The 25,711-nt window shown below is 53.1% G+C and overlaps 6 protein-coding genes across 6 annotated transcripts; 3 read left to right on the top strand and 3 right to left on the bottom strand.

Annotated features, from left to right (window-relative positions):
* Positions 1-1,733: 1,733 nt before the first annotated feature.
* CGGC5_v017353 (uncharacterized protein) lies at positions 1,734-2,548 on the top strand (the record flags this gene model as incomplete). The annotated part of the gene is made up of 2 exons (XM_032026815.1): positions 1,734-1,736; positions 1,793-2,548. 2 exons carry the CDS (start codon positions 1,734-1,736, stop codon positions 2,546-2,548), a joined length of 759 nt encoding a protein of 252 aa, XP_031876739.1.
* Positions 2,549-9,909: 7,361 nt separating this feature from the next.
* On the top strand, positions 9,910-10,510 carry CGGC5_v017352 (uncharacterized protein; the record flags this gene model as incomplete). Its single annotated transcript, XM_032026812.1, has 3 exons — positions 9,910-9,913; positions 9,972-10,138; positions 10,361-10,510. The coding sequence occupies 3 exons, from the start codon at positions 9,910-9,912 to the stop codon at positions 10,508-10,510; spliced, it is 321 nt and encodes a 106-aa protein (XP_031876771.1).
* A 2,099-nt stretch (positions 10,511-12,609) lies between these two features.
* CGGC5_v017351 (uncharacterized protein) lies at positions 12,610-14,138 on the bottom strand (the record flags this gene model as incomplete). The annotated part of the gene is made up of 2 exons (XM_032026811.1): positions 12,610-12,934; positions 13,000-14,138. 2 exons carry the CDS (start codon positions 14,136-14,138, stop codon positions 12,610-12,612), a joined length of 1,464 nt encoding a protein of 487 aa, XP_031876749.1.
* A 431-nt stretch (positions 14,139-14,569) lies between these two features.
* CGGC5_v017350 (uncharacterized protein) lies at positions 14,570-15,668 on the top strand (the record flags this gene model as incomplete). The annotated part of the gene is made up of 2 exons (XM_032026810.1): positions 14,570-15,250; positions 15,363-15,668. 2 exons carry the CDS (start codon positions 14,570-14,572, stop codon positions 15,666-15,668), a joined length of 987 nt encoding a protein of 328 aa, XP_031876755.1.
* Positions 15,669-21,106: 5,438 nt separating this feature from the next.
* Positions 21,107-21,442, bottom strand: CGGC5_v017349 (uncharacterized protein; the record flags this gene model as incomplete). Its single annotated transcript, XM_066153899.1, has 1 exon — positions 21,107-21,442. The coding sequence occupies one exon, from the start codon at positions 21,440-21,442 to the stop codon at positions 21,107-21,109; it is 336 nt and encodes a 111-aa protein (XP_066006737.1).
* Positions 21,443-22,151: 709 nt separating this feature from the next.
* Positions 22,152-23,789, bottom strand: CGGC5_v017348 (uncharacterized protein; the record flags this gene model as incomplete). The annotated part of the gene is made up of 1 exon (XM_066153898.1): positions 22,152-23,789. The coding sequence occupies one exon, from the start codon at positions 23,787-23,789 to the stop codon at positions 22,152-22,154; it is 1,638 nt and encodes a 545-aa protein (XP_066006729.1).
* Positions 23,790-25,711: the final 1,922 nt, after the last annotated feature.

Genomic DNA, 25,711 nt, shown 5'->3' with positions numbered 1-25,711 from the left:
GAACAGACTGGTCCAACACTTTCCTCCGATCTACGTGCTTGATCATTCCAGCCATCTATCCCGCCATGATTCTTTCAGATGGAGCCTTTCCAGGTCCGAACGTCCCAAACTCGGCCGCCTTACTTCTCTCATCGCCTTCTCCAAATCACTAATATTTCCGGGACTGTCGTATTGATAACGTCTCTACCGCACACCTTGAAGCACTCTCTTCCCGTCGCAGCAGACTCAGAGGAAGATTCCGATGCATATAAGACAAGGCAGTGCTGCTTTCAAATAAGCTTCTGCAGGCTCGGAAGCCATCCGATGGCCATGTTTGATGCCGCGCAGCAAAGTGGTCTTTTCTAAAACCAGCCAAGAGCGTGCTGGGATACAATGAAACACACTCGACGAGACCACAATACCAGAAACATCTCAGCACAAGGCGTGAGCTGCAAAGTCAGCTCTATTATTTAAGACCTCACAAGACCTCACCCCTCCTGTGCCAATTTTCCTGAGAGCGGTTGACAGTGTCAACGCTCGGTGCACTCCATCGTCTGGTAACAGCTGATGTAGTCTAACAGTTGATGTAGTCTTTGTCGCACACATGGAGAGGTCCCTCCATGTCTCGAGAAAGCGGAAAGTAGCTCCATGAAAACTGCTAGACGCCCCGGCTACTATTACCTGACAACAATCTGACAACCTAGTAGTCCGATGGCATGAAATCACCTTGATAGATCAGCCTGTCCTTTCGCTACCATGAGATTATGTAACCGAATGCAGAGGGGTTTGGCCCTGCAGCCTTGCCTTCTTTGCCCAAGTTTGTGATCCTACGTTCATATCTCATCGTCTTTGACAGTATCTCAGGACAGGCGGGACACTGTGAATGTTGAGGCGTTTGCCAGAACCAGGCAAATCAGCAAAGTAGTGTCCGCGCTAATGAGGTGATTGAGCTCGACCATACGGCTCCCAGGCAGCCAAGCTTTTCCTGATAAAGGTTCAGCCACGATCGACTTGGGATAACTGCCTTCCTATGTGGCCAGCTCTGACACAAGTACTGTGACCGACTAAGAAAACAAGACGCAGGAGGCTGCTGCGGTATGAAAGAGAGCGAGAGCGCGAAGTCTTGGGAATCTTCCGGCTTTTCGGGGCCAAGGGCGCATTGCTAGGCTCGGCAAAATTGAGGTATGGACATGTTACCAGCTGAAGTTGAAGTCGGGGGGCGGCTTTTCAGACCAAAATAGTGGGTCAGCGGCATCAAAGAACATCGGAGTCATGAGACCATCATCTGCCATCCAACGATCTGGTGCTAGGCAGGTTGGGATTCAACGTAGGAGCTTCACGTTGGGTTTCTGAATGAAAACTCTCCGGCTGTTAGAACAGGATGCTGTGGGTTGATAAGAGAGGTAGCCTGAGATTTAAGTCACATATTGTCTTTCTACCTCTAGAGAACGGGATTCAACGAACCGCGATTGTGTGTTCGCTTAGTTGTTCCTTCCCCGAACACTTCATTCCTCGTTCCTTCCTCGGACGCTCAAATACCCATGCGTCGCGTTCGCGCGTCTTCGCAAGTTGCCTCCGCGATCTTTTCCACAGACCCGCACAAACTCACGTAGGATTTCTTCCTTCATCACCATTCTCATCACACTTACTTCACATTATCTCAGCCGCAACTTCCCTTGCGCCTTCTTCGCGCCACCAAGTCTAACTTCCGCCTTTTGTTTGAAGTTCTGTCGTTCTATCCAAGTATCTCCAACATGGTAAGTAATCACGATCGCCACGCCTGTGCAGAGCATCCCATGCTAACAACGTTCAGTCTTCCTCCCAAGCGACGAAGAAGTCAAGCCCAATCAAGACCGTCGCTGTCAGCCTCCTCGAGAGCTTCACATCCCGCGACGAGTCCCCCGATCCGCTCTCCCTGCCCGGCATCACCGAATTCCACCCGTCCAGAAAGTCTTCCATCACAGACGAGCCCCGAGCCGGCCACTGCGACCCTTCCGAACCCTCCGACCCCTACGACCATGATGACAGCACTAGCGACATGAGCGTGAAGTACGACAGAATCTACGCCATATCCGTGTCGTCCGATGAAGTAGATCCATCCTGGGTCCCTCGTACGACCCATAAACGCTCACCGATGCGACTGATGCGACCGATGCGACCGATCAGCAGAAGACCCTTTGATCCCTTCATCCCCATCAAAATCAGGAAGACTGCATCAAACCGAAGACGAAGAAACAACAAGTCCACTCCGCCAGGCATCCTCCGCACGTCGTCGGCCATCCCTTCTTCGACAGTTCCCTCGGCTCCTGTCCAGCAGAGTGCGTCAGCTCCGAACATCCTCATCGCACACGAGTGGCGCCCCGCCGGCCCAGTCATCAGTCGATGCGTCAGCGTCGACTTCGAAAAGCTCGATGATGGCGCTCGAAACAGTCTGATGCGGGGGCATCTGGAAAACATGGAGAGGGTCGCGAAGTGGATTGACGTCACCGAGCATGAGAGAATCAAAGATCTGCGAGAGAAGCGAGCTCAAGAAGAGTTTCAGGGGGAAAAGCTACTTTGGTTTGACTGAGCAGTTATGGGTTTTCTGTGGTCTTTCAAGTGTGTTCCACCGGTTGTCTTGGGTCTTGTTGGCTTGTGGTCTGGGAGGATATATGTGGCTGTTTGAATCGTAGCTTCTGAGAAGGTTGGCATGTCTTGTTTGTTGGCAGTTGGGATCCGGTTCCAGACGGATCAAATCATAAATTGTGTTCGACTTTCATTTCATTTTGACTTACTCCATCTTCAATTTCCATGACAACGAATTTTAAGTGATCAAACGGCGGCAGAAGAGCAAGTACGTCTGCGGAAATTCTCATAAAACAGCATGTTTCCCGCGGCAATGGGCACATTCATCTCCGCATCCGTACTCCGCTAGGACTTCGATCGTCGCATAACTCGATGAGCCGGGAGCGCGCCTTGGAGCAATTTCATTTATAGCATTTCCGTCCAGCAAAGTCTACCTTGACCAACAGGTCCGACCCCAACGAGAATGTGCGACCTTGGAAATCCCCTGAAGACTCGAATAGGTCGGGCGTCCAAAAAGTATGAGTAGGTTGGTCTCGAATGCTTGATGCGGACTCTGATGTATCTCCTAAATATGATGCAGGTTGATGTTCTCCTTCCCTTCTAACGTTTTGTTTATAATCTGCTGCCTGTGGGCGCACCTTCTCAATGCTGTATGACTCTGACGGGAAAATTGATGTTCACATCTTCGCTATCGCTAGATGCAATGAAGGTGAAGATGAGCCTAGATTCATAACGTGCCTGCTTGGAAGGCATTATCGGCGACCGGCCAGGCATTGTCTGACGCTTACGGGAAGCAGAAAGGGACAACATGCGTGACTCCGCGGCCGCCTCCGGCGACATTCGTCGGACATCATCCTGAACCCAACAGATACACCATGGGACTCATGCTCGAAGTGGTGACTTCACTCAGGCACCCTCAAGCATGAGCTCTTCCGGAAGAAGTCCGTTGTCTGTTGAGAAGCTGTCGGTGTGACGAATCTGGTGCTGGTTTTAGGTCAGAATGTTGGTCATGTTGGCAACAATGTTGTTCTTATCGCCAATAGTAATACCCAGCCTTACATTTGTCGCAATTCGCCACTTGCTCTACGCAAGAAGGTAATATATTGTACTTGGACCACGGCACGTTTGCATCTCACCATGTCTTGCCATGCGTAATTCCAGGTCTCTCGCCTCTGCAGTGTTTCTGCTTACGGCTCTTTTGCATTATCTTCACCGTCACTACTCTTATTGTCGTCGTACATTAAATAGGTAAACATATCGACGGTATCATACACCCTTTTCTTTTGGAAAGCTTTTGTGTCTTCTCAAGTGTCCGAACCACGTCAATCCCGCGACAATTCCTAGCCTTCTGTTCACAGTTAGATTATTCTCGCTGAAGCATCCAAATTGCCTCGTCTCTGCATTCTTTTCGCGACGCAGTCGGGCAGCCTACATATTCCTCAATGTCGGCGTGGGCTCGATTATCGCATCCCCCCGTAAGACGTTTTGCTTCCCTGCTTCGATTCCTTCTACTAAAATAGGTATTTCAGCACCCCATGCTGATCTGTCAATGGTGCACCCCAGTGATTCAGCCCAAGCTGACTCCTCCTTATAATCAAACTTTCCAGCTCCGCTACGATAAAACACCAATGCCCCGGGTCTTTTACATCCTTGATTATTGAAGTTCCGATATTCTAATTCCGAGCAATGCACTGAGTCACATCCGTGTTGTGCCCACGAAGACCGGGCTCACCTTGTCAGTCCGCATCACCAACACAGCATTGCTCACAATAAGAGAAAGGTGGCGACAGCTTGTGAGGGCGAACTCGTCGTGTCAAATATTACCAGGCAGAGTACCAAAACCTGCGTGGGTATTCAACATAGGAAGAGCAATAGCATCAAATTTGGGGGAATTGTTCAAAAGATATACATTCAAAGCCATTCGGATCGAGGCGTAAGTTGATCTTTCTTCCCATGAGCTTGCAGGACGGGTCAGATATCTCTCTGGTTCTGCCAGAGGCTGACGCTGGGGATTAAGAGGAAGCGGAATTGAAAGAATTGGAGTAGAGAGATGGGATCACGATGGATTGAGAGCACTATCTTCAATCTTCATGAACCGCTACAATTAAAATCTGAAGCGGGAAATACATCAGCTCTGAAGGATAGACGCTCACCCCTCCACAGGAATATCTGCCGTTCCTTACGATTCATTCCGCGGAACAGATGGCTCTTGTTGTATGACTGATCCTTAACGTACTACAAATCGTACTATCTTTCTCCACTCATACTGCTCTGCCCTTCTGATAGGCAGACGGTCAGTCATCAGGGGCATCGCCGGCCAAATATTGTTACGCTGGAAGATTTCGTTCTTAACGCCGGTCCTGTCTGTCCATTTACATTTGCAGTACAGTGGATTGGTTATTCAGCAGTCACTCCGAATTTGCCTCCCCTCCCTCAGATGCCTCCTGGATGGTGGTCTTCCAGTGCTAGAAATAGGCGCAGCCGTCTTTACAAAGGCGCACTTCCCCACAGCTCATCACAAGTGAATTGTCCCCCATAAGCGTAACAGACTGGCCGAGCAAGCCTGAAATACCACAGCTGAAAGATGCTGACAGAATGGAGTGGCTCATCTGCTCAGCTCACACCGTCGCCGCAATTTGCTGCTCGGGACCATTTACCCATGCAGGCTCCCGCTGTCTCCCGCCCTCGAAGCAGGTCTTTTGAACCAGTAACCGCTTACAACATTGGACTGTGTCAGTTTTATTCAAAATTGACCGACGCTGTGTATCTGAAGCGCCGTCGCTAGGCGCAGAAGACACACAGAAACTCAATGTCGGAAGAAAGCCAGTTGAGACGTCGTGAGCTACAGCTTAGACTGGCATATACTGTTGCTTTTGATATTTACATGAATCAAGAATGTTGTATAGACAGCATTCTATCATGTCACGTCGGCCAAGTTGTCTTTCGCCATTTCCAGGTGAGCCCACTAGAACCTTGCCACCGCCAACTTTCTCGGGATCAAGGATCGGTCTCCCTGATCGATTTGATCCGATTTTGCTGCGTTCGACCCCGGCATTGCAACACACTTCCTCGTCCCCTCAAAAACCCAACCTTTCTCTGCATTCTCAATCCGCATACATCTCATCTTATAAACTAACCACCGACGCAGTGATCCTAGCTAAATAGGTCTGTCTACATGACCAGCGCCTACGACGCTCCCTTCTGTTGCCTTGTGGCCTGCCAATTCAATGTTGGAAGGCTGATTTTTGCATTGGATTATCAAATCTGACATGTCAAGGAGGACTTGTGTGTTTGTTTCGATGTATCCAGACTACATCAAAGGGACTTGTGTCGAAGAACGACAAAGCAGAAATTCTGACAAATCTTCAGGAAGGTTTGTAATCTCTAGGCTACGAGTGGCCGCAACTCCCCGGCCTTTTATCATGCAAAAGCCAAAGTTCCAGGAATCCTCAGTTGCCACACGGTATGTGGATTACATTGATCCGGAAAATTAGTCTCCTTGGCTCTCTTTCTCATCAAAAGCATTTCTTCACCGCGGTTAGCCAATCCTAGTAAAGGGTTCTCGGAGATAAACCATTGAGGATGTTCCGCGTCCGGCTATGTCTCACGCTGTTACAACCTCTGGCGATCTCTGAGAGGGCCTGAAGTGAATGGTGCCAATATTCATCCTAGTATCGGGGTGCTCCCTCGCTTCTCCAAGCCTCTGGTGAGACCGGAGAGCTCTAAACCAAGCCCAGCCATTCATCCCTCGATGACCGTCTTCCGGTCGCCGACGACATCCCAGAGCAAAGAAAACAGTGCACGGAGACAAAATTGTTGAGAGCCGGAGGAAGCAATATATGAACCAAAATAATCAGCATATGGAACGCGTTACAACACTGAGGGGAGCCAACAGGAAAGAGGCTGCAAGACGGGTGCAGTGAGCAAGATTAGCAATGTTGTGGACAAAACGCGTCGACGATCAGGTGGGTTCGGGACACAAGGAGGCGCAAGCTCAAAGGTGACATCGCTCCGACGTGAGCCCTCATTTGCCTCTCTTTGGATGGACTGATCGACAAGCAGCTTTCACGGAGACCCTCAATAGATGCAACAGATGCAAGGAGCCAGTGAATGGCGACTCAGGCTAGAGGCTTGACCAACTGGGTAGACAGGTAGAAGGCAGAGCGACACCAGCAGTCTTTCAATGCTCCCACACATCGAGGTTGAAAGGCAGGGGCTGTAGGCAGAGAGACGAACCTTGAAACCGATTGAATCACAGATCTCCTTACTTTATTCCTTTGCTTTGTAAACCCATCCAGCCCGTCAGAGATTCTATATATCGACTCATCTGGTCTCGGTTCCGCACACCCGCTTCCATGTGAACGCAAGCTTGGTGGCTTGATCCGGCACGCCCCCGCCTCTGATGTGCCGAGGTTCTCTCTGGAATCTGACTGTCTATGATGTGAAAAAAGACTGTTGTGAGGAGAATTATTTACAATCTGCACGAGGTGGCAGTTGTCAGGGTGTATGTGTCCACCGCGCGGCCAATTAGAGAATTTGTGACCACGCGTCTTGGGGCTTCAATATTGGGGTGTGTGTGAGGAAAGACACCAAGGCGACGACGTGCAGGTTTTGGCGATAGCTCAGGAGATTGTGCCCAAGATTGGAGACAGCATGAGATGTGAGGAACAATGCTGTCCTGTCCCTGGACAACGCTGTGCAAGGCATCATCTCTGCAGCGGAAATGCCACATGGCGTTGTTTATGAGGGGTCCTAGAGCATAAGAAGTTATACCATCGGGGTCTTCCTGGCATATCGGGCCATTCGGCAAACACACCACCCCCTCCGTTCGGATGTGTTGTATTCCGACCAAGAGATCCAACTTCTGCTAAACAACCTCCAGGATTGGCAAATACGCGCAAGTCTACGTCCTCTAGAAAAATCGGCCGTATTTGTCCAGCATGAGGCACCTCAATTGACACTGCAAGAGCCACTCGGGCCGAAGAGGGCATGGGAAGCGATGGATCAGGAGAAAGCGACACTGGCAACAGACGCATTTGCCCGAATTTACCGATGGTGTCAGATATAGTCGCTATGGCACGTCTGTTAACTTCAGCCTTGGAGAAAAAAACGACAGATACGGCGAGTAGAGGCCAGTCCGCCCAGAGACGCTTGGGGTGCCCATTACGAAGCTCGATTTTTGTTGTGGGAGAATGAGATTTTTATAGCGTCATAAGTGATACGAAATATGGCTATAGGCGTCTGCTTTTGACATGTTGGTCTGATCCAAACGTCATTGTTCTCCCCAGCCATCACACTTCGCAACCTCGTCCACCGTGTTGTAAGTCAGCAACAATACCCCAGTGTAAGCCTCCTCAGATCTCACAGGCGTGCAGCTCTATATCTAGAGCCCTGACATGCCGCCTCGCCAAGCACGCAAGTGGTACTTTGCAAAGGTCAAGAAGAATCGGTAGACCTCCATGAGAAGACTTGCCTCTGGAAAGGCCATGGCGGACGCTCTCATCACCGCTGCCGACTCCGCAATGCCAGTCCTGATGGATGCATGGTTGCAGACATGGTCGATTGAAACGCTGGGGCGCAAGCTTGTGAATTGTCTTGCTGATGCGTCACGTGAGGCCAGAAGCTGACCGATGTGTGTTTTGGCCAGCCGCATCCGAGGTCAGCTCCAAACCAGCGGCAAGCATAAGCCAATTGTTTGAAACACCAGGCGTTGCCCGCAGCATGATGAATGTATCGTGTGGACATCGATGTCACGATAGAGGAGGAGGTCGGCCCGGAGATCGAAGCCGAGGTGGAGGGTAGACCCCACGAGTTTCGGTGGAGAAGAAGGCCTCTAAGCACAATTCCGAGCAATCTCGCGGGCAGAAGAACATCCGTTGTGGTCTTGATGGAGTGAACGAGTGCTAGCGATCGAGGGATGGATCATCATCGAGAGATGGGCTGCCGTCGCGACGAGGCAATTGATTTTTCAGGCTTCGCAAGCCATCATCCTTGTTGCAGATCACCGCAATGCTGGTCATTCCTCGACGGCGGTGGATGCAGGTTTCGCATATACTCCCCTCCTCGTCGCAGTCGATCATCGTGTTAGGCTGTCTTCTGCCCTCGTCGCAGTCAATCATCTTGTTGGGCTGTCTGCTGCCTTCATCAGATTTCTTGTCTTGGGGTCGATGCCGAAAGCGTAGTCCCACATTTCAGGCAAATCCGGGCTGCCATCATATCATGGTGGAGTGGGACTTGTCTGAGGAAGGAGAAATGGGAAAGAGACGCTGGCGTGGTGAGATCGCAAGGATGGGATGGTTGCGTTGGTTGGCTTTGGTTGTGGCCAAAATGGCCGTGACAAGGATTCGGTCGAGATTGGAGGTCTGGCAACAATCAGGGTGTTGGAAGTCTGAACACCAGAATAGAAGAGGTGGGGAGGTCGCATGGTGAACGAGAGGGAACGAGAATTGGGAGGCGACAAAGGTACAGGCACAATGTGGAAAGAGCGAGCGCTTTTGGGTGCCTTCCTGTTGGTCTTTCTCCCAATTGAGAAAGAACCTTGATGGTGGGGAAGGTGACCAACCGGTGACCCGTCCTCTACCTTCCTGACCCAAGGTAAGGAAGGTACTCACATCCGTTCAGCAGGTAAGGTTCAGCAGGTCGGTGGAAGGCAAGGCACGTCCCGACGACTCGGCCAATGATTGCAGACCACTCGATCCCATTTATGGGGCTTGTGTGAAATTTCCCATGGGAATGCTGCCCTCGTGCCTCAAGACCCGCCTCTCAAGGTACCTAGTGTCGTCCGTCCCTGAAGATCCTTCGAGGTCGTCTTTTGTTCTCCTCCACGCAACCATGCCTTGCCGCATTGCCCTAACGGCTTTTCCCAGCAAAGAAAACCGCCGCAGACTGCACCGACTCGTGGGATCAAGCCAGCAACTGCAGAGGTAGGTACAGTGGTACTCTGCTGGAAGGCAGCCACCCCGCGCAGGCAGATCATCTGCCCGGGTGGGTTATGTAATGGAAGACACGTACGTGGGTCCCTCTTGTGCTTGACGGTTTGTTTGCATAGATCAGTGGCAGGCAGCGACGGCGAGCCTGCCCCGTCTGACCTTGGTTCCCTGCCGTTGCTGCTTCCATGTCAGCTTCATCCGGGTGCATGAACCCCACCTGACTTGTCCGTCTCCCGCTATTCCTTGTCCCCCGGTCTCCCATCCACACCCATGTCGTCGCCATCATCCAACGTCAATTCTGCACCAACGCCGCCAACTTCTTTTCCGTACAAGACTTCAACAACGCCAACGCAAATCGCCCTATCCTTATCACCAAATACAAACTATCCGGCATTCTTAACGGCATCTCCAGATACGATTTCTATCCGGTGTGCGTATGGGTACGTTGCTGCAATTGGGCCTCCTCTATTTCGAACATGTCGAATAACACAACCACAGGCCACACGGCTACCTTGTACCAAGGCGACAAACTGCTTGCGTCTGACGGCGAAAACACGAACCAAGCCCACCTCTTGGACCCAATGATGTTCGACTTGAAGACGGCCCATTGGACACAACCTCTTCTCGAGTGCCTCGTTCCGAAAGGACCAGCATGGTTTGCTGCTGTCCGCCACCAAGGATAGTTCCCATCCTGATTGTCAAGCACCGATTACGGTGTTTCTCATCAACATCCAATATTCAACATCATTTCCCCAGTCTTTTCCATCATCACCATGGACCACAGAAATAGCACGATGTGGCTCGTCTTGCTATTGACGCCGGCATGGCGGAGGGAAATCCCGCAGCTCGCCCAGCCCAGCCAGCCTAACCAAGACGGTCGTCCCTAGACCTACCAGATTGCCTCGGAAGTGCAGGGCGAAGGCCAACTCGGCGAGCCCACGCCCGCTCTCTGCCACACCGGAGCTGGAGTCAACATGGTCATCAGCGAGGACAAGAACGCAGAGGTTGAGGTCGAGACCATCATCAAGACTGTCTAAGCAGAGCCCGCGGTCGTCCTCGACGTGAGAGAGGAGGAGCCCACGGGAAGCGGCGGACAGGAGGTAGACATTGACTGCCACTGCAGGTTCTGGGTGCATACTTCTAGATAGGCCGACCTCATGAAGCAATGTATCAATTCTTCTGACGATCCAGAGCATCTTCGATCTGCTTTCTGTTGTGATTGTCATGGACGTCTCCCTTGTCCGCAACGCTACTGCCACTCGCCGTCGACACTGTCTTCTTTTTGACGTTCTCACTGTATGTATTCCCTATCCTACCCCGCCGCACAGCCAGCCAGAAATCTTCAAATATCTGTCATGACCGATGGCAATTGTCGGCTGGCCGTCGAGGCACTTGAGCAGCGGTACTTACTTTTCCAAAGGTGTGCAACATGGTTATTTCTTCTGCCGTGCACCCACCTTGACGGAGGAGAAATGTATGTATGTGGACTTTCTGGGATTCTCGACTGTCTTTCTAACGCCCAAGACTTTCAGGGACAGCCATTCTCGCGGGCGCGGACTTTCACTCACATTCACGTGATGTTGTCACAAGCAGCAATTATTGCCAGCTTCCTGAAAGACTTGTTGAGCCAGGATTCCCCAGCAGGGAAGTATACGCCTACCCGTTATCAGGAATGAGGAGCAAAACGCCAACCTCGAGCAATGCAGCCTTGGAAACCCACGAGAAACCAGGTCAGGTGTTCAACGAAAACGATTTAGGCTCTGGAGCAGCCACTGTTATTCAACACGTGAATCGTGGTTCTCCTTTACGCACCGTGTCTAGGCAACCAATGAGTCCAGGCACCTCCTCCATCAGTGCGACTCTGGCAGCTAAACAACCCTGTCATGCCCCCTAAGCAAAAGCAAAACGCCCTGCACCATCTTCAACCACCGACCGTAGCAGTTCTCGCAACAGCATTGCCTCCGAACACAGTCTGAAGCGATCGTCCACTGACGCAATCTCTCAGAACGTTGGACCTCACAGCCAGCCAAAACAGGACATTCTTCCCGCTGGCGTGATCAAACAGGATCAGTTACCACCGATGAGACTGGTTGGCGAGAAAAGACGCGAGGAGAAAGAACGGGGAAAAGCTAATTGTGTCGGCTGGTTGGCTTGGTTGATTGATAGATGTTGTAGGTCAAGCAGGATTGCCAGGTCAAGCAAAGTCAGCTAGTCAGGCAAGACTTCCGTCTAATCAGCTGAGTGAGACACCGGATGAGAGATGATGACGAATCGAACTATCCCGCATCTTGCACTCTTCCCCGGTTTGCAGGACCTGGAGGCATCTATCTTGTTCTCCCTGTCTTCCATGGTTGATGTAGAGTGTGCAATGGGTTATATGGTACGTGGTATGAAAGCATTTGCAAGTCTAGCATCGCCTGTTCACGAACGAGAGGCGCAAGCTTCAAGCAAGAGCAGACATCGAGGCAAAAATTGATGTCAATATGGTATGTAGAATGGAACCTTGGAAAGTCACCCCGCCAAGTTCGTATGAGCTCGATAGGAGAAGGTCCAAAATGTTCAACTGTACGTGAAGGCTTCTAAACTTTCAGGTAACTTTAGTCCCTATTCCAGAACAGTGTACGGCTTCTCGTTGGTTTATAGAGTGGTAGTGTAGGCTTCGCTGAGAAAAGGTAGCACGCAGGAAAGTCCGGAGTCGGGGGAAACCCTGGCAACAAACGCCAGCCGCTGGAAATCGTTAGACGAGGGTGGAGAGGGTAAATACCTCAAACAGCTCATTTCCGTGGATATTTACGGCATAAAAAGAGTCGATCTGCCCGGCGACCTGTTCACTAGCTTGTGAGAGTGCTGGGCGAGGTCAGCAGTAGCGCCTTCCGCGAAAGTTGCAAGTTGAGCTGCAATTGAGATCTACACTGAGGGAAATGCGTCCCTGACACAAAGAATCAATCCCCTTCTCGTTGATAGAGTGCATTAGTAAGTATGGTGTGCATTTTCCTGCCAACTTCCAGGTTTCCTTCTACTCTACCACGTCTCTTAGAAGATAACAGGTTCATTGCCAACCGAGTTAACCATTTCTCGATGGCGCGTATTGAATGTTCGGCAATGACACAGGCCTTCAGGGCACCAGACAACGCCATCAACGGCGACTTTGTAAAGCATTAAGCACTATTTGACCCTTTGAGCCTCGATGATTGATCTTCTTCATAGCCATGGAAAGCATGATCTCCCTAAAAATTGTCATATGATTCCTGACCAGCAGACTGAATGGCCCATGAGGCTGGAAGGAGATGAGATGCTTCACTTCAAGATTCGATGGATTTGACGGCGTGGAAGTGCTGCTGATGTATGATATGTAATGGCCAGTAAAGGTTGCGATCGTGATGTAGAATTCATCCCGGTTCAGCGAAAGCATAAACCGATGATGTGTTTTGTCGAGGGCTTCTTGCTCGTCAGACGGTGGACTTTTTCGCCGTTAGTGAAAACGCACACGGCCAGCCATCCACGGAAAACATCCCCGGGCACTCACTACTGGTTGTCCATTACAAACTCCTCGTAGATGATGGCAGCCATCTCAGCCGTCTCCTCTCGGCATGTGGCGGCCAACTTTTCAGCCCGACAATATGGCTTTAACTCAAAGGGCAGGAAGCCCCTTTTGTTCCGAGAACCGTCATCGCCGACTTCGTAGAAGGCCCCGTCGGTGCGGGCGATAAAAATTGGGGGAGGAGATGGAGCGGTGCCAGAGGAAACCGGGCGTTTGCCGCCAAAGCGATAACTGGCTTCCTCGGTGACGACTTCCAGGTACCGAGTCCACACAAAGGTAAGATAGTGTGGAAAGAAGGCGTAGAAGAAGCTGGAGAAGAAGTTGGACGTTTGTACTTCGTACTTTGTGCGGGGTTTCCGAAGAGATATTGTTGACGATGATTCCGGACGACCGGCCACCTGCGCAATGGGCTCAGCCTCACTCTCCCCGCCAGAAGAAAAGGCCGGGGATTCAGGGGGCGAACGGGTCGGGGAGGCGCTCGCACAGTCTGCTTGTGATTCTTCAAGCGGCGTTGCGGGGCTCTCCTTGACGCGGACCTTTGAGGGCGTTTCGAGTTGCTGTGACATGAGTAAGCTGGTGATGTCTACAATACCTAAGTCCAGCTCTCTAGAGAATGAAGGCGAGAGTGGAGGTTTATCATAGTCGAGCGGCAGGGCGCCTTTGTTTTTGATGGCATTATGAGGCGGCGTGCCTGGCACCACCCGTTCCGGCGCAGCAGGCTTAAGCAGCTTCCACTGACCCAAGGGTACGACGAAGCTACTGAACTTCGGCTCGATCGCAGGGGCATTCACAAGGGATTCATCGGATTGCGGGGCTGGGGTTATGTTGCTCGAGCCACAGATGTCGTCGAGAAAGTTATGAAACGTGTCCGCTTGACTGAATCCGTGTGTTACAACTTTATTGATCAATTCCGTGAAGTCTCCGATGAGGCCGGTCTCATAGAGGTTCTTGGTCGCTTCCGAGGCGAGCTTGTCGGGCAGCCAAACAGCACGCAGTTGGAGAAACGCGCTGTGGGGTATCTTGGAGCCTGATGTAGGCTGAATTTCGCCGAGTGTCTTGTTGCCGATGCCCTGCTGAATGACCTGGGCTTTCCATGCTGTCAAGTCACGAGGAACCGGAGCCATGAAGCGTGATCAGCTTCGTAGAAGTTGAGGACTGAATAGGACTGAATTGATCCACCACCGTTTGAGGGATCACGATCCCACTTTGGACTCAATCGGGGTGGACGCACGGGCCACGAACGGTAAAAACCTGGTTACATAAGCTAGGAGCCTCTGACTCAGCTGCTGTGCCTGGAGTGCTCCACCAGATGACTAACTAAGGTGGTGCCAACATTAGCCACGTGACCAGGTGACACTGGTTACCTGGTGTGATGCTGCCAGGTCTGTGCTTTTGGTTCCAAGTAAACAAAGCGCGTCTGTGCCACTCTCAAAGCAAAGCCTACAAACCACTTGCTACCACCACAATCAGTCAATCACCAAGCATCAATCTTGCGCCCTCCCTTTCACATCCATCTTCCTCGACTCCTGCCTGCATTCAGGCACAGCCACTCACCATGAGCATTGTTTCCGCCAGCGACAGCGGCAGCAGCAGCAATCCAACTGATGTCTCTGCCAGCAACCGCTGTGCTAGCAAGGTCTGCGCAGCACTTGTCGCCATCCAACGCTACGACGACTCCATCTTCACCAACCCCATGCTAGAGAAACTCGGAGTCTACACGACAAAGAACCACGACCATCCACGGTGGCTACCACATGCGTCCTCCGTTCCATCTCCCTATCTCGACCGCAGCACTGCCGACCGCAATCCAGCCCTGCGTCCCCCCCAGAAGCTGCCTTGGGACGCAAACCGCACCGCCCTCGAATGGGCCACGCATTTCTCCGAGATGGCAACCCTCCTGGCGCGACCAACTGCCGACACCCCCCAGCCGGCTGCAAAACCTCCCCCAGACTCGTCCGCCCGTCCAAGCCCCTTCAATTGGGATAACCCGATGGAGCGATTGCTCGCCAAGGGAGAGGCGTATCCAGATTACCAGACTTGGCGTTGGAAGGCGACGGCCTTGCTTCGGGCGAAAGGTGAAGGCCCCAACGGCTGCAGATCCGTCGGCTGCATTGCCTTCGACGACTCCTGCGATTCGCTGCCTGCACATCTTCCATACAGACGAAGCGAGCTTCTCTGCCTGGTCACCCTCGTCTGCCACGCAATGAGCAGCAAGCCTGTCAATACACCCATCGCGGTAAGGTCATCTCCGCAGGACTCTCTCTACCCTCTGTCCTGATCCTTTCTCCCTCGATTCCTCAGTGTTTCTGTTTGAGCGTGTGCTAACTTGCTCTTTCCTCACATCGTAGGCCACCCTCCTCATGTTCACAACCACCACGCTCCGAGTTCTCCAGATGCGAATCGATCCAAACGATCATGACGATCCCGACGGTCCCAATTTGTACATCACGACGAGGGACACTCTTTCTCTGGACAAGATCACATCCGAAGCTGGCCACGGCGATTGGCTGCAAGTGATTTCGTGGCTTCGCTTCCGCTTCGCCTCCCACCAAGCTGCGCCTTCGGAGGAGCTTTTCCCCAAGGATGAGGGGTCGGAGACAGCAAGCGATTGTGGAGATGACGGTGGATCTCCGTCTTCTTCGCGGTCCGGGTAGGTCACGAAGAGTTCGTCCTGTTGCCAGGCTGGTTCAGGCCGTCGAGCGGACCTGACTCTCTGGCTGTGGTTCGGTGTTTCCGTTTGTGTTTTGGTTTTTCTTTGGAGCAGCCAAGGTCTTCTGGGAGCAATGTGGCGTTGTTGGTTCATGGACATGTGGATGATACCCCCGTAGGCATTACTTGGCGTCATGGAATTCGAACCTGGTTTGAAACAGACATTGATCTCACTGTGATTCTCCATACCGCCTTGCTCTTGCCTCTGTGCGGCCGCCCTGCTTAGTCGAGCAAAGTATCCTCTCGTTAGGAGTCGTTTTGTCGGCACCCGCACCGCAGCTTCAAGCCACCGCTGTCAAGATCGAAGGCGCCTCATTCAGCAATCCCTGAGCGAAGCATGGCAGCGAGGCAGGCGAAGATGTCGCTCTCCCCGAGCCAGAGCTCGTCCGTCAGCCAGATGGACAGCGCGGCCTCTTCCTGGTCCTTGACGCAGACGCTCTTGACTTGTCTCTTTCCAGCTGACATGGCCTTGGCTCCGGGCCAATTCTCATGGCAAGCGAGTGTTGTATACACTTCAGAGCCGTAGTTTCAGCCCAGCTGTCTGTCTCAGCCGGATTGTTACTATTTGCCCTCAGCGTGGCGGAGACGCAAGCTGGAGAGTTGTGGTTTCCTGTCTTCATGCGGGGCAACCAGGACTTGTTGCTATTGGGAATACGATCTCCGGCCGAGCTGTGGCCAGCTGACAGCTACACCCTCGAGGAGCTTCACGTTGCCGGTGCTGCTAGACGACCTGGTTCCGACCGGTCTGCTGACTTCACATCAACTTGGGGAATACATAAGATGCTTTCTATTTGCTTGATTTTGAGCATTCAGTCGCTTTGCGTTGACCAATCTCATCCAAGACCTCGAATCCCAAACCACGTTGATCGAAGCCGGAGACGGATGAAAAGGAATGCTCGGGCATGCGCGTGAATATAGCTAGGCCTGTGTCACTGAAATTACCTAGAGTTGAAAGCGGGACTCGCAATTAGCGACGACGTATCCTGCGGTGCGCCCCGGTCATCATCTGATGAAAGTAGATAGAGAGGGCGAGGCCGATGTTGGCGGAGGATACGTCTTGGACCGCATGCGCAGCCAGATGAATGTGTCGCCGCGCTGGAGTTGGTCGACTGCGATGTTGAGGATCTGGACTGCTCAGCCGTCCTGGGTGGCATGCGGCGATTCCTGAACGCATTTGCCGAAATCACGCCGTGTTTTGCTCAGGCTGAGCAGCCGGCTTGTTCGCATACTTTGAGCGCATGAACTTGTCAGTTGGTGGCCTTTTAAGTCAACGAGGTTTGGGTATTGCAAATCTGTGGGGTGCAGTCAACATGGACATCTGAGTCAGCACATGTCCATGAAGGTGTCCGTCACATTAGGTCTTGCCGTGAAGCCTCTGGGGAGGAAGAGGAGACGACAAGAGCATCACTGAATCCGGCGCCGGGCCCGAGGCCCAAATGCCGGCCCGAGTCCCCACTTTGCAGCCAGGCGCGCCCGGCCCTCGCACAGGAATCAAGCCACTTCAAGCCACTTCACGCAGCTTCAATCCCTCCGCCTCCACCTCTAATTGCATCTGCATCTGGATACAGAAAACTGACCAAGATATTAAAATCATTTCCACTCACCAGTGATTTCAAACCCCATGGAAAGGTTCATGGAGACTGGGCTGAGCATTGAGATTACTTGAACACGAAGGAGATCCTGCCTCCAAGCCGAGCGTGCAATATCGACGCGTTTATGAGGGGACCGACAACCGTGAAGAGATTGAAACGATGGCATTACTCTCCAAAAGACTCGTAGGGCGACCGGCCAGACGGTGAAGGCCCCATACCCTGACAGACCGTTTTGACCAGCGGGCTACGCGAACGCGTCAATTCGCTGTCTGGTCAGGCATGGCTAAGAGTCCTCCAGAGAAGATTGAAGAGGGCAATGTGGAGGACTAAGGGCTGATGAAAAGAGATTTGCCATCCAGGCAGTGTCTGCTACACGCATGTAACCCGTAAATCCTACCAAGATCCCTTTGGTTTCCTATACTAATGCGACTGAATTTCTTATCTGCTTGTTGTCGTCGCCCCTGTCGTTGTCGTCGTCCCTGTCGTCGTTCTCGTCCCTGTCGCTGTCATCAATATCGTTGTCGTCACTGTTGTTGTCGTCGTCGTCTATCATCGGACCGAAGTATTGAGGGCACTACTAATGAAGTCATAGGGGGGCCCTACCCTGGTAGCAAAACTCGATGACAATGCAAAGAGCGAATGAAATGAAGCAGCAATCGCAGGGACGAGCACATTTGAAAAGTCAATGATTGTTCCACGCTATTTATTACTCCGTCTGCTTGGCCAGAAGCATGCGCGAAAACCCGTCATGCGAGCTAGTCTCTACTTCTATTCTCTCCCCTCCCTTGCCTTTTCCTGATAGAATCCGTTCCCAAATGCGCCGACGTATGGCGCGTGCTTGTTACACGGTGCGTCCAGACGGGTGAACCTGGGGGATACCGAGCGGATTCCCAGACGCTGCTATCCATCTGGGCGCCGTCAATGTTGCCGACCGGTGCTTAGTCACCGATTACCATATGGTAATCTGGTAATCTGGTAATCTGGTAATTTCACCCACCCAGCCATGCCCAGCCCACCTGTTCGTCCGGCTGGCCTTGCCAGCAAGATCTGATACATCCGTGAAGACGGGCAATCTAACCTTCTTCTCTACCAGGGCCTCCAACCGCTCGGCGGAGATTGACAGCTTCTGCTGAGCTGGCTGAGCCGATGAGGCAGGACGAGCCAGCTTGGAGACCTCAGGCGCCGCCTCCCTCTCCACAACGATAGCGGCTTGCAATTTGGGTAGTGTTTGCAGTAGGGCGGGTGGGGTATTCTTCTTCTCTTCTAAATTTTCCTTCGCAGTTTGCCGCCTGGAGGCGCACCTTGTTGACTGGGCGTGATGACATCTCTCACCACGCCGACCATGCGACGCGGGAAGTTCAGGGTCAACGACCCAAGAGATGGTGTCGAGTGTTGAATACTTCATGGAGAACAGCGGTAAGCCTTGCTCGTCCTTTCGGACCGGGACCCGTCACCTTCGGCTGTGCGCGTGTGCGGTCCCAATTCCAAAATGATCAGGTCTGAAAGATACGCCCAATGCTCGTTCTCGCCGCCAAATGCAGCCCATCACCTGCGGCTGGGTCCAATGTGCCGTCTTCAAGTCGAACATTATCATTATCAGGTCTGAAAGATACATCCGATGGTCGTCCTGGAACAGGGCCCGTCACCTGCGGTTGTATCCGAAGTCGCTGCTGTCGAATCAAACAGAGCCAGGTCTGAAAGACACGTCATATGCTCCTCAAGGCTCGCTCTCGCCGCTAAACGCGAGTGGTTTGTCGCCTTGGTACAAGGTAGCGGTGTGGCCTGTATTTGGTTGTTAGACGAAAAAGAGGCAGTGTAATCTACGCTGCAACCACGTACCCATTAAAAGAATTCCATGGCACCTGTTGCATGGGAAATTGAAAGCTAAAGCTGAAATTTGCTGCCGAACAATGGGGGTGTGGGAGAGGGAGCTGCCCCCGCAAGCGTACTGTCTTCGCTGAAGACGAAGTTCGACTGGGGGACCAGGTCAGCAGTAATCAAAGTGACGAAGCAGTCGTTTGAGGTGACGAGGTTGAGATTGGGAGCTCTGAGATTGCGGCTGCATGGATCCTGCGAGGAAAATGTCGTGTACGCGGTCTTCGCTGACGACGAAGATGGACTTGGGGACCAGGTCAGCGGTAATCAAAGCCTGAGTGCCAAAGTAGGCGTTTAATAATGTGTGAGGCAGACTGCAGCTGGACCCTGCGAGAAAAAGGCAGCGCCCCCTTCAAATACCCCAAAGATTGGCCGTAGAGGTTTCTCTGCGAGCCATCCTGGCCCTCACATGTTTCCCCGTCAGGGTCATGCAGCAGTCAAAAGGGTGCGCCAATAGGCGGCGAGATGGAGTTGGTTAGACAAGAATGGATGGAAATCAGGCTGGATGGATGGGAGATGGATGGGGGATGGAAAGGTAGACGTGGTTCGCAGCACCGGCCGATACCCTGGTTGAGGGGCCAGGTCCGCTGTGTCGCTGCCTTCCGCTGCCAGATGCGAACATGGTGTCAAGCAGTCACGAACACCATGTTGAGCAGTCACATGCAGAAATCGTAGGCGACATCGGGAAAGATAGCAGTGGCTTGCGGGAATCACAAGCGACATTGGGAAGGAGAAGCAGGGCCCAGGGCAGGTCCCAATTCGAAGAAGTTGAACATGGGAAGGGAAGCATTCTCGGGTGCACATGCGTCCAACAGCGGCCCACCTTTTCCGGCCTGTGAAGCTTCGAGGAGGCGATCCGAAGTGGACCTTAATAAGACCGACTGGACTTGGACGCTGCTTTCGCATGAAGGATCGGGCTTGGAATGATCCTCAGGCTTTCTCTGTGCAGCTGCGGCAAAGTCACGAAAAGATGGGCGTTGGTGCTGAAGTTCGCCGAGACGAAAGGCGACGTGAAGTCTGTGCACTGTGTCCCTTGCTTGGTGCCCCTGACAGTTATCATCAAGTGCTGGCCTCCGCCAGACCACCAAGGTAATGGCGACTTTCGCCAGAACACTACGTCACTGGAGCGTTCTGGCATTCTTTTTCGCCAGACCACCAAGGTGCTGGTGTTCTGGCTTTTTTTCCGCCAGTGGGTACTTTCCGCTAGTGCACTACGGTCCCTCTGATTGGCCTACCTTTATGATACCGACGGTATCCTAAGGGTGAATCGTCTCTCTGATTGGCCCGCCCTTACGATACCAGCGGTATCCTAAGGCTGGCCAGTCACATCACTGGTATCAGTGAACCAGACCACCAAGGTACCACAAATACAGTGCACATCGCCTGGGAATTTGTGCCCCGCCATCGGCGTCCCACTGATGCAGAAATTCTGCCCGGGTGGCATGTTCCCCGGAAGTCCACCCCACCCACCCACGTCGGCAACCCAGCACCTCAGACACCACGCAGCCAAGTGCTAGATTGAAGACCGATGACACGACTCCCTCTGTGGCAATGGCATTGTGAATGGTTAGATGCGGTGCAAAATTGGTAGTGGCACCAATCCTGTTGGTGTCTGAGATTCCGAGGCCAGCCCGGACTGACACGAACGCTTGGAAAAACTCAAGGTTGGGAGAATACGAGCGGCAATCTTGGAATTCTGCGATTTCAATAGGGATATTCGAACGACAAACTACACGTCCAGGAGAAAGCAAGCTGGGAGATCCTAACGAATGATTCGTGTGCCAACAAGAAAACTCCACCATCAAACGCGCTCGCTTGACAAACTGCCCGCCCAAGAGAAGACTGCAAACTTCTAGCAGATGATTGCTGCGCCAAGACAAGAAAAAACCTCCAACACCGAGAGCTCTCGCCTCACTTCATGCTGCAAGCGCGCCCTGAAGCTTCTTGTAGTCTTGATAGTTCCTGAGCGACAACTCGGCGTTGCCAAGTAGCGTCTCCGCGTCGATAACACCTTGCTCCGCCGTGACGACCACCTGACGCTGCTCAGCGACAGCATCCTCAGCCTCTTGGACCTTTTTGTCCGCTGCATCAACCTCCATCTTTGCGCGGCATATGGAATTTTCGACGAAGAGCTGGTGTGCTTCTTTGGTCTTTTGGAACGCGTCTCGGCATGAAGTGGTGTCGCTGTGCTCGGCACCTCGCTGGGTTATCTGAGAGGAGGCCTGCAGGACACTTTCCGCCCACTTTTCCATCTTTTTGTAGCTTGACTCAGCCTCCGCCTGCAACGTGCGTTCATTGCTCAGTGCCTTGGTAAGGGTCCCGAGAGCCTCTGCAGCTCCCACCGACCGTGCCCTCGCTGCTTCCAAGTCAACTCTAAACCTATGGATGTCCTTCTCGCTCTCTTGCTCCGACGGTCAAGGTTCTTCCAAAGCTGCTATCTCTGTCATGAGAGCGTCCAATTTCGCGCGTCGTTCAAGAGCCGGTGCAGTGCGAACGAAACTAGCTAAGTCGGGCTGATACTCGTTTACTTCGAGTCTGCAGCGTTTCCTGAGGGGACTGCTTTCCTCGTCTCCGCTGCCGCTGTGTTGGGATCGCCTGCGTCGAAGACTGATCTTCAGAGTCGGTGTCATCGCCGCCCCAGATTCAGCATCTAATCCCCGGCCCAAATATCCATTCGACACCGACTTCAGGCATTGATTTGGATTTGCAAACGTGTCGGAGTCACGTTGGGGAGGGCGAGGCACTGTGGCGGGCGATTGTGTCTGCGGAGGCGGGAGACCGGTGCTGACTTGTACAAGACAATGAGGGACTTTGGAGTGGATCGGCGGCTTTGCTAAAGCTGTCCGGAGAAGGGTCTCGCGAGCGTGCTTTCCACTTTTGACATCGAGGTCCGCCAGGGTGAGGTTGCCGGCAAGGAGGTGTTGCATCCCCAGCAGAGCAAAAGCGCCGCAGCTGGTATCGTCATCCTGTTGAGGGCATCTCTGTTGCATCGTTAGCTGCGAAACCCAATAACAAACGACAAGGACTCAATGGTGTCGAAAAAGAAAAGTCAGGTCCTGGGACGTGTAGCGACAGCCAGGGAACAACCGCCTCTTTGACATCCGGCGAGGCGCCCGACGACGAGATGGAGTCGTAGCTGCGGACGTAACGGTCGGCGAAGCAAATGTCGAGGAGAATCCAGTGCTGCAAGCGTCTTTGGTGAACCACAGTCACGATTCGGTCTTTGCGTCTGCTCTGGAGAGTCGACGGTAGACGTGCGGGAAGTCTACCTGCAGGTTGCAAGTAGAGAGGGTCAACGACGAGGATCCTCGGTTCCGGGACCATCGAATTTAGTAGGACGAGTTGGAGCACTTGTATGCTGTCGTCAGTCAACCGATCCCTATTACTCAGTTGATTGACTGCTTTTGGGAGAGTCTTGAATGCGATGGGCAGATTTTCCAGTATCGGGATGTTAGCTTCCTCCGATGAATTTCCGACGGGGGAGTCGCCGACGACGTGGTTGGCTTCTGCCGCTGACTCGGCATCGTCGTCTTGGACAGCATCAGCGACTTCCATGACGGATTCTACGCTGTCCCCGTCGTTTCCGATGTTGGCGAAGGGGGGCTCATCGTCGTCGGTGTCAAAGTTGCTAAAATCGTCGTCGTAGTCGCAATCTTGCATGGAGCTGACGGTGGATGCGCGGATATACTCGTGATGGATCACGGAAACCTGGTTCGGCCCGTACAAAGGAGAAGAGTAGACCTGGCCCAACGGATTTGTCGCTAAATTCATGCTTGTGCTTCCCAGACTCTCGTCGTCGCTGCTGTGGTCTGCTGCTGCTGCTGCTGCATGCCGAGCGACCTCGTCGTTAGCCGTAGACTGGCGGTTTTGATCTTGAGAAGCGGAAGGGATCGCCCCACCCCGCTCGCGGAGAAGTTGTACAGCGCGTTTTGGTACTGCTTTTGTCCACCGAATTGGCTGACCATGGCAGAGCACGGCGGCCTCGCGGAGGAGTCCGCCCTCGTCGTACCAAGTGCGCACATCGATGTCGGCCTCGCGGCAGAGACGGGCCAGAGTGGCCATGTAACTCAGTGAATTAATTAACAGCTTGGTCTCCGCCCGGCCAATCTTTCCAGGGCGAATGCGGCTGAACAATGGCGGCGGAAGCCAGGCTCTGCCACCCCAGGCGGCATCCAGAGTCTCCTCGTAGCGGCGGGCCTTTCCTAAGTTCTGGGTCGGGACCGCACTCTCGGGCCTGCTGCGGGCAACAGCGCGAGTAGCTCTTTTTATCAAAGGAAGGTTCGCGATGGTTTTCTCGGCAACGAGAGTACGGTCAGGTGTTGTTATTGCTGCCAGCTGTTCGTTGACAAACTTGGACGTCTTACGACCGGGCCTGGGGTCTGTGTCGGTCACCCCAGCGAAAAATCTGTGGTACGGTAGATTCGGATTGGGCCCCTTTGCGGCGTCCAAGCTCGCCCTGGCGTCATCATCTGGGGCGACATTGGCGTTGTCTTTCGAGCATTCTGGGGATCCAGAGCCAATGGAAGGGGTTGTCTGTCGTAGTGGTGGTGGTGGTGGTCGAGGTCGCAGAGTTCGGAGCACCGTCCCCTCGGGAGCCATTCTGAAAGTCAAGTCGTGATAGCGGTGAGGGTGACTGCATGGATAGACGATGAACGTGGAACGTTGGGAATATAAAGAGTGATGTAATGGCACGTTGCACGCGAGGGCAGAAAGAGATGGTGATGGGTTGAAGGTTGAGGTCACGAGCAGCAGTAGCGGAGCGACATTTTCCGTCAAATGTGATAAAGAAATGTGACGGGAAGGAGTGGAGGAGGTCTACCTCCGATTGTCGTGTCTTCCTGCCATCCACGTTCATCCACGGGCCTGCACATGTCCCTTCCGTCCTGCGCCTGCCATGGGAGACGGCGAGGGAAAGAGGAAAGAAGAAGGAAAGAGCACACAGCCAGCCGCATAACGCGGTTGGCCAGCCTTAGGATACCAGCGTTATCGTTAGGATACCGTTGCTATCATAAGGCTTGGCCAATTAGAGAGCTCTAGTGGCTGGGCCATCCATTCAGTGAGAGAAGCAACGCACTGAGTAGCTACACACCTGGCAGCCACGGTCACCTGCGCAACTGAGATGCACGGTATCCGCTTTCAATAGTATCGACGGAAGTCATCGCATGGATTGTAACAGAACGCAAAGTCCGATCGGGAGAAATATCCTGCTTAACGTGCATTTTCCCCGACGAGCATGGATGGCGGCGCGTTTCTTACAGCGCGGAGAGCAACCCAGACTCAGTGCCTCGGCCGGGTGTTGCCACTTCGGCAGGCAGTGAACACTTCGCTGGCAATCGGCGGTGCGCGAGGCCAGCCGGTCGAGCCCGCTCACCGGCGTCCTGTCCGGTCTGAGTACACCGTAGCCTGAGTGGAGCTACCCTGCCGGACGGGACGCCGGTGCGGGATGAATCTAACTTTCATCATCAGAGTTGCAGCGTGCGTCAGGGCAAGTTTGACATTGCAGTTATCGCCGTACGCTCGGGACATCCTTCGAATATGGGGGAATGAGACCTAGACGGTGGGCAATGAACTCGTCGGCAAGAACACAGGTGTTGGCTTCGATTTTAAGTGGGTCGATAGCAATTATCACGACCTAAGCCTGGATGACGCGCCGCAGCGAGTTAGCAAGTATGAGGTCGCAGCTATTGCACCTCGCTGCGCGACGTGCCCACACAACTTCGCTTGTGACAACCAATCGCGCGCGTAGTCATTGCTTGTGCGCCAAGTCTTCAATTGACTTGCGCGTCCCTGCGCGACGCAATGAGTCTGCTTCTGGTGGTTAGCGTGGGCGGCGGCGGCGACGCAACGACGGGGGTCCACTGATGCCACTGAGATGATTGGCTACCCTTACGATACCGTCAGTATCATAAGGATGGGCCAATCAGAGAGACGGTACGTACACCCTCAGGATACCGCCAGTATTATAAGGGCAATTAGAGACAATAAAGTAGCAGCCGTCCAACGACGCCCGACAAAGTTTCTAGCGGATGTTGGTGCCTGTGGAGGCGGTTCGGCTCGACGAGGATGAGACATTGCCGTCAATTATGCCCTTGGGACGCCTAGCAGGTTGGGCAAGGGAGGTCTCAAGAGAGATGTATTGAAGTTGTCGCTGGTCTCCGATACCTTCTTACCAGTTAGCACGGAGCCCCTGTAGCGAAATTCTCAAGCACACGGAAGCACAGCGTTTCTCTGAACCCCTTTACTTGTGGCAGTTACAAGCTGGGTCCACTGAGAAATCCGTCCAAGTGAACCTCCCGAACGGCGGTGCTATGGATTACAGGCGGCCCTGACTTTGGCTCCCGGCGGTGCGGTGCCGACACTGACTTCTCCCCGGGTCAGGGCACACAGTGCCACTGTGGTCTGTGCAGTCCACCTGCACCGCAGCACCGCTCTCGCTGATACCCCACGGGACACAGTCCACACTACAGTGTGCATGCTCGTTCATGCCCCACTGAATGGCTTCACCTGATTAGCCAGACGCA

This window comes from Colletotrichum fructicola, assembly GCF_000319635.2.
Source record: "Colletotrichum fructicola Nara gc5 chromosome Unknown KSG_Nara_v1_contig12, whole genome shotgun sequence".
Lineage (NCBI taxonomy): Eukaryota > Fungi > Ascomycota > Sordariomycetes > Glomerellales > Glomerellaceae > Colletotrichum > Colletotrichum fructicola.
This window is presented reverse-complemented; position numbering and strand designations above follow the sequence as displayed.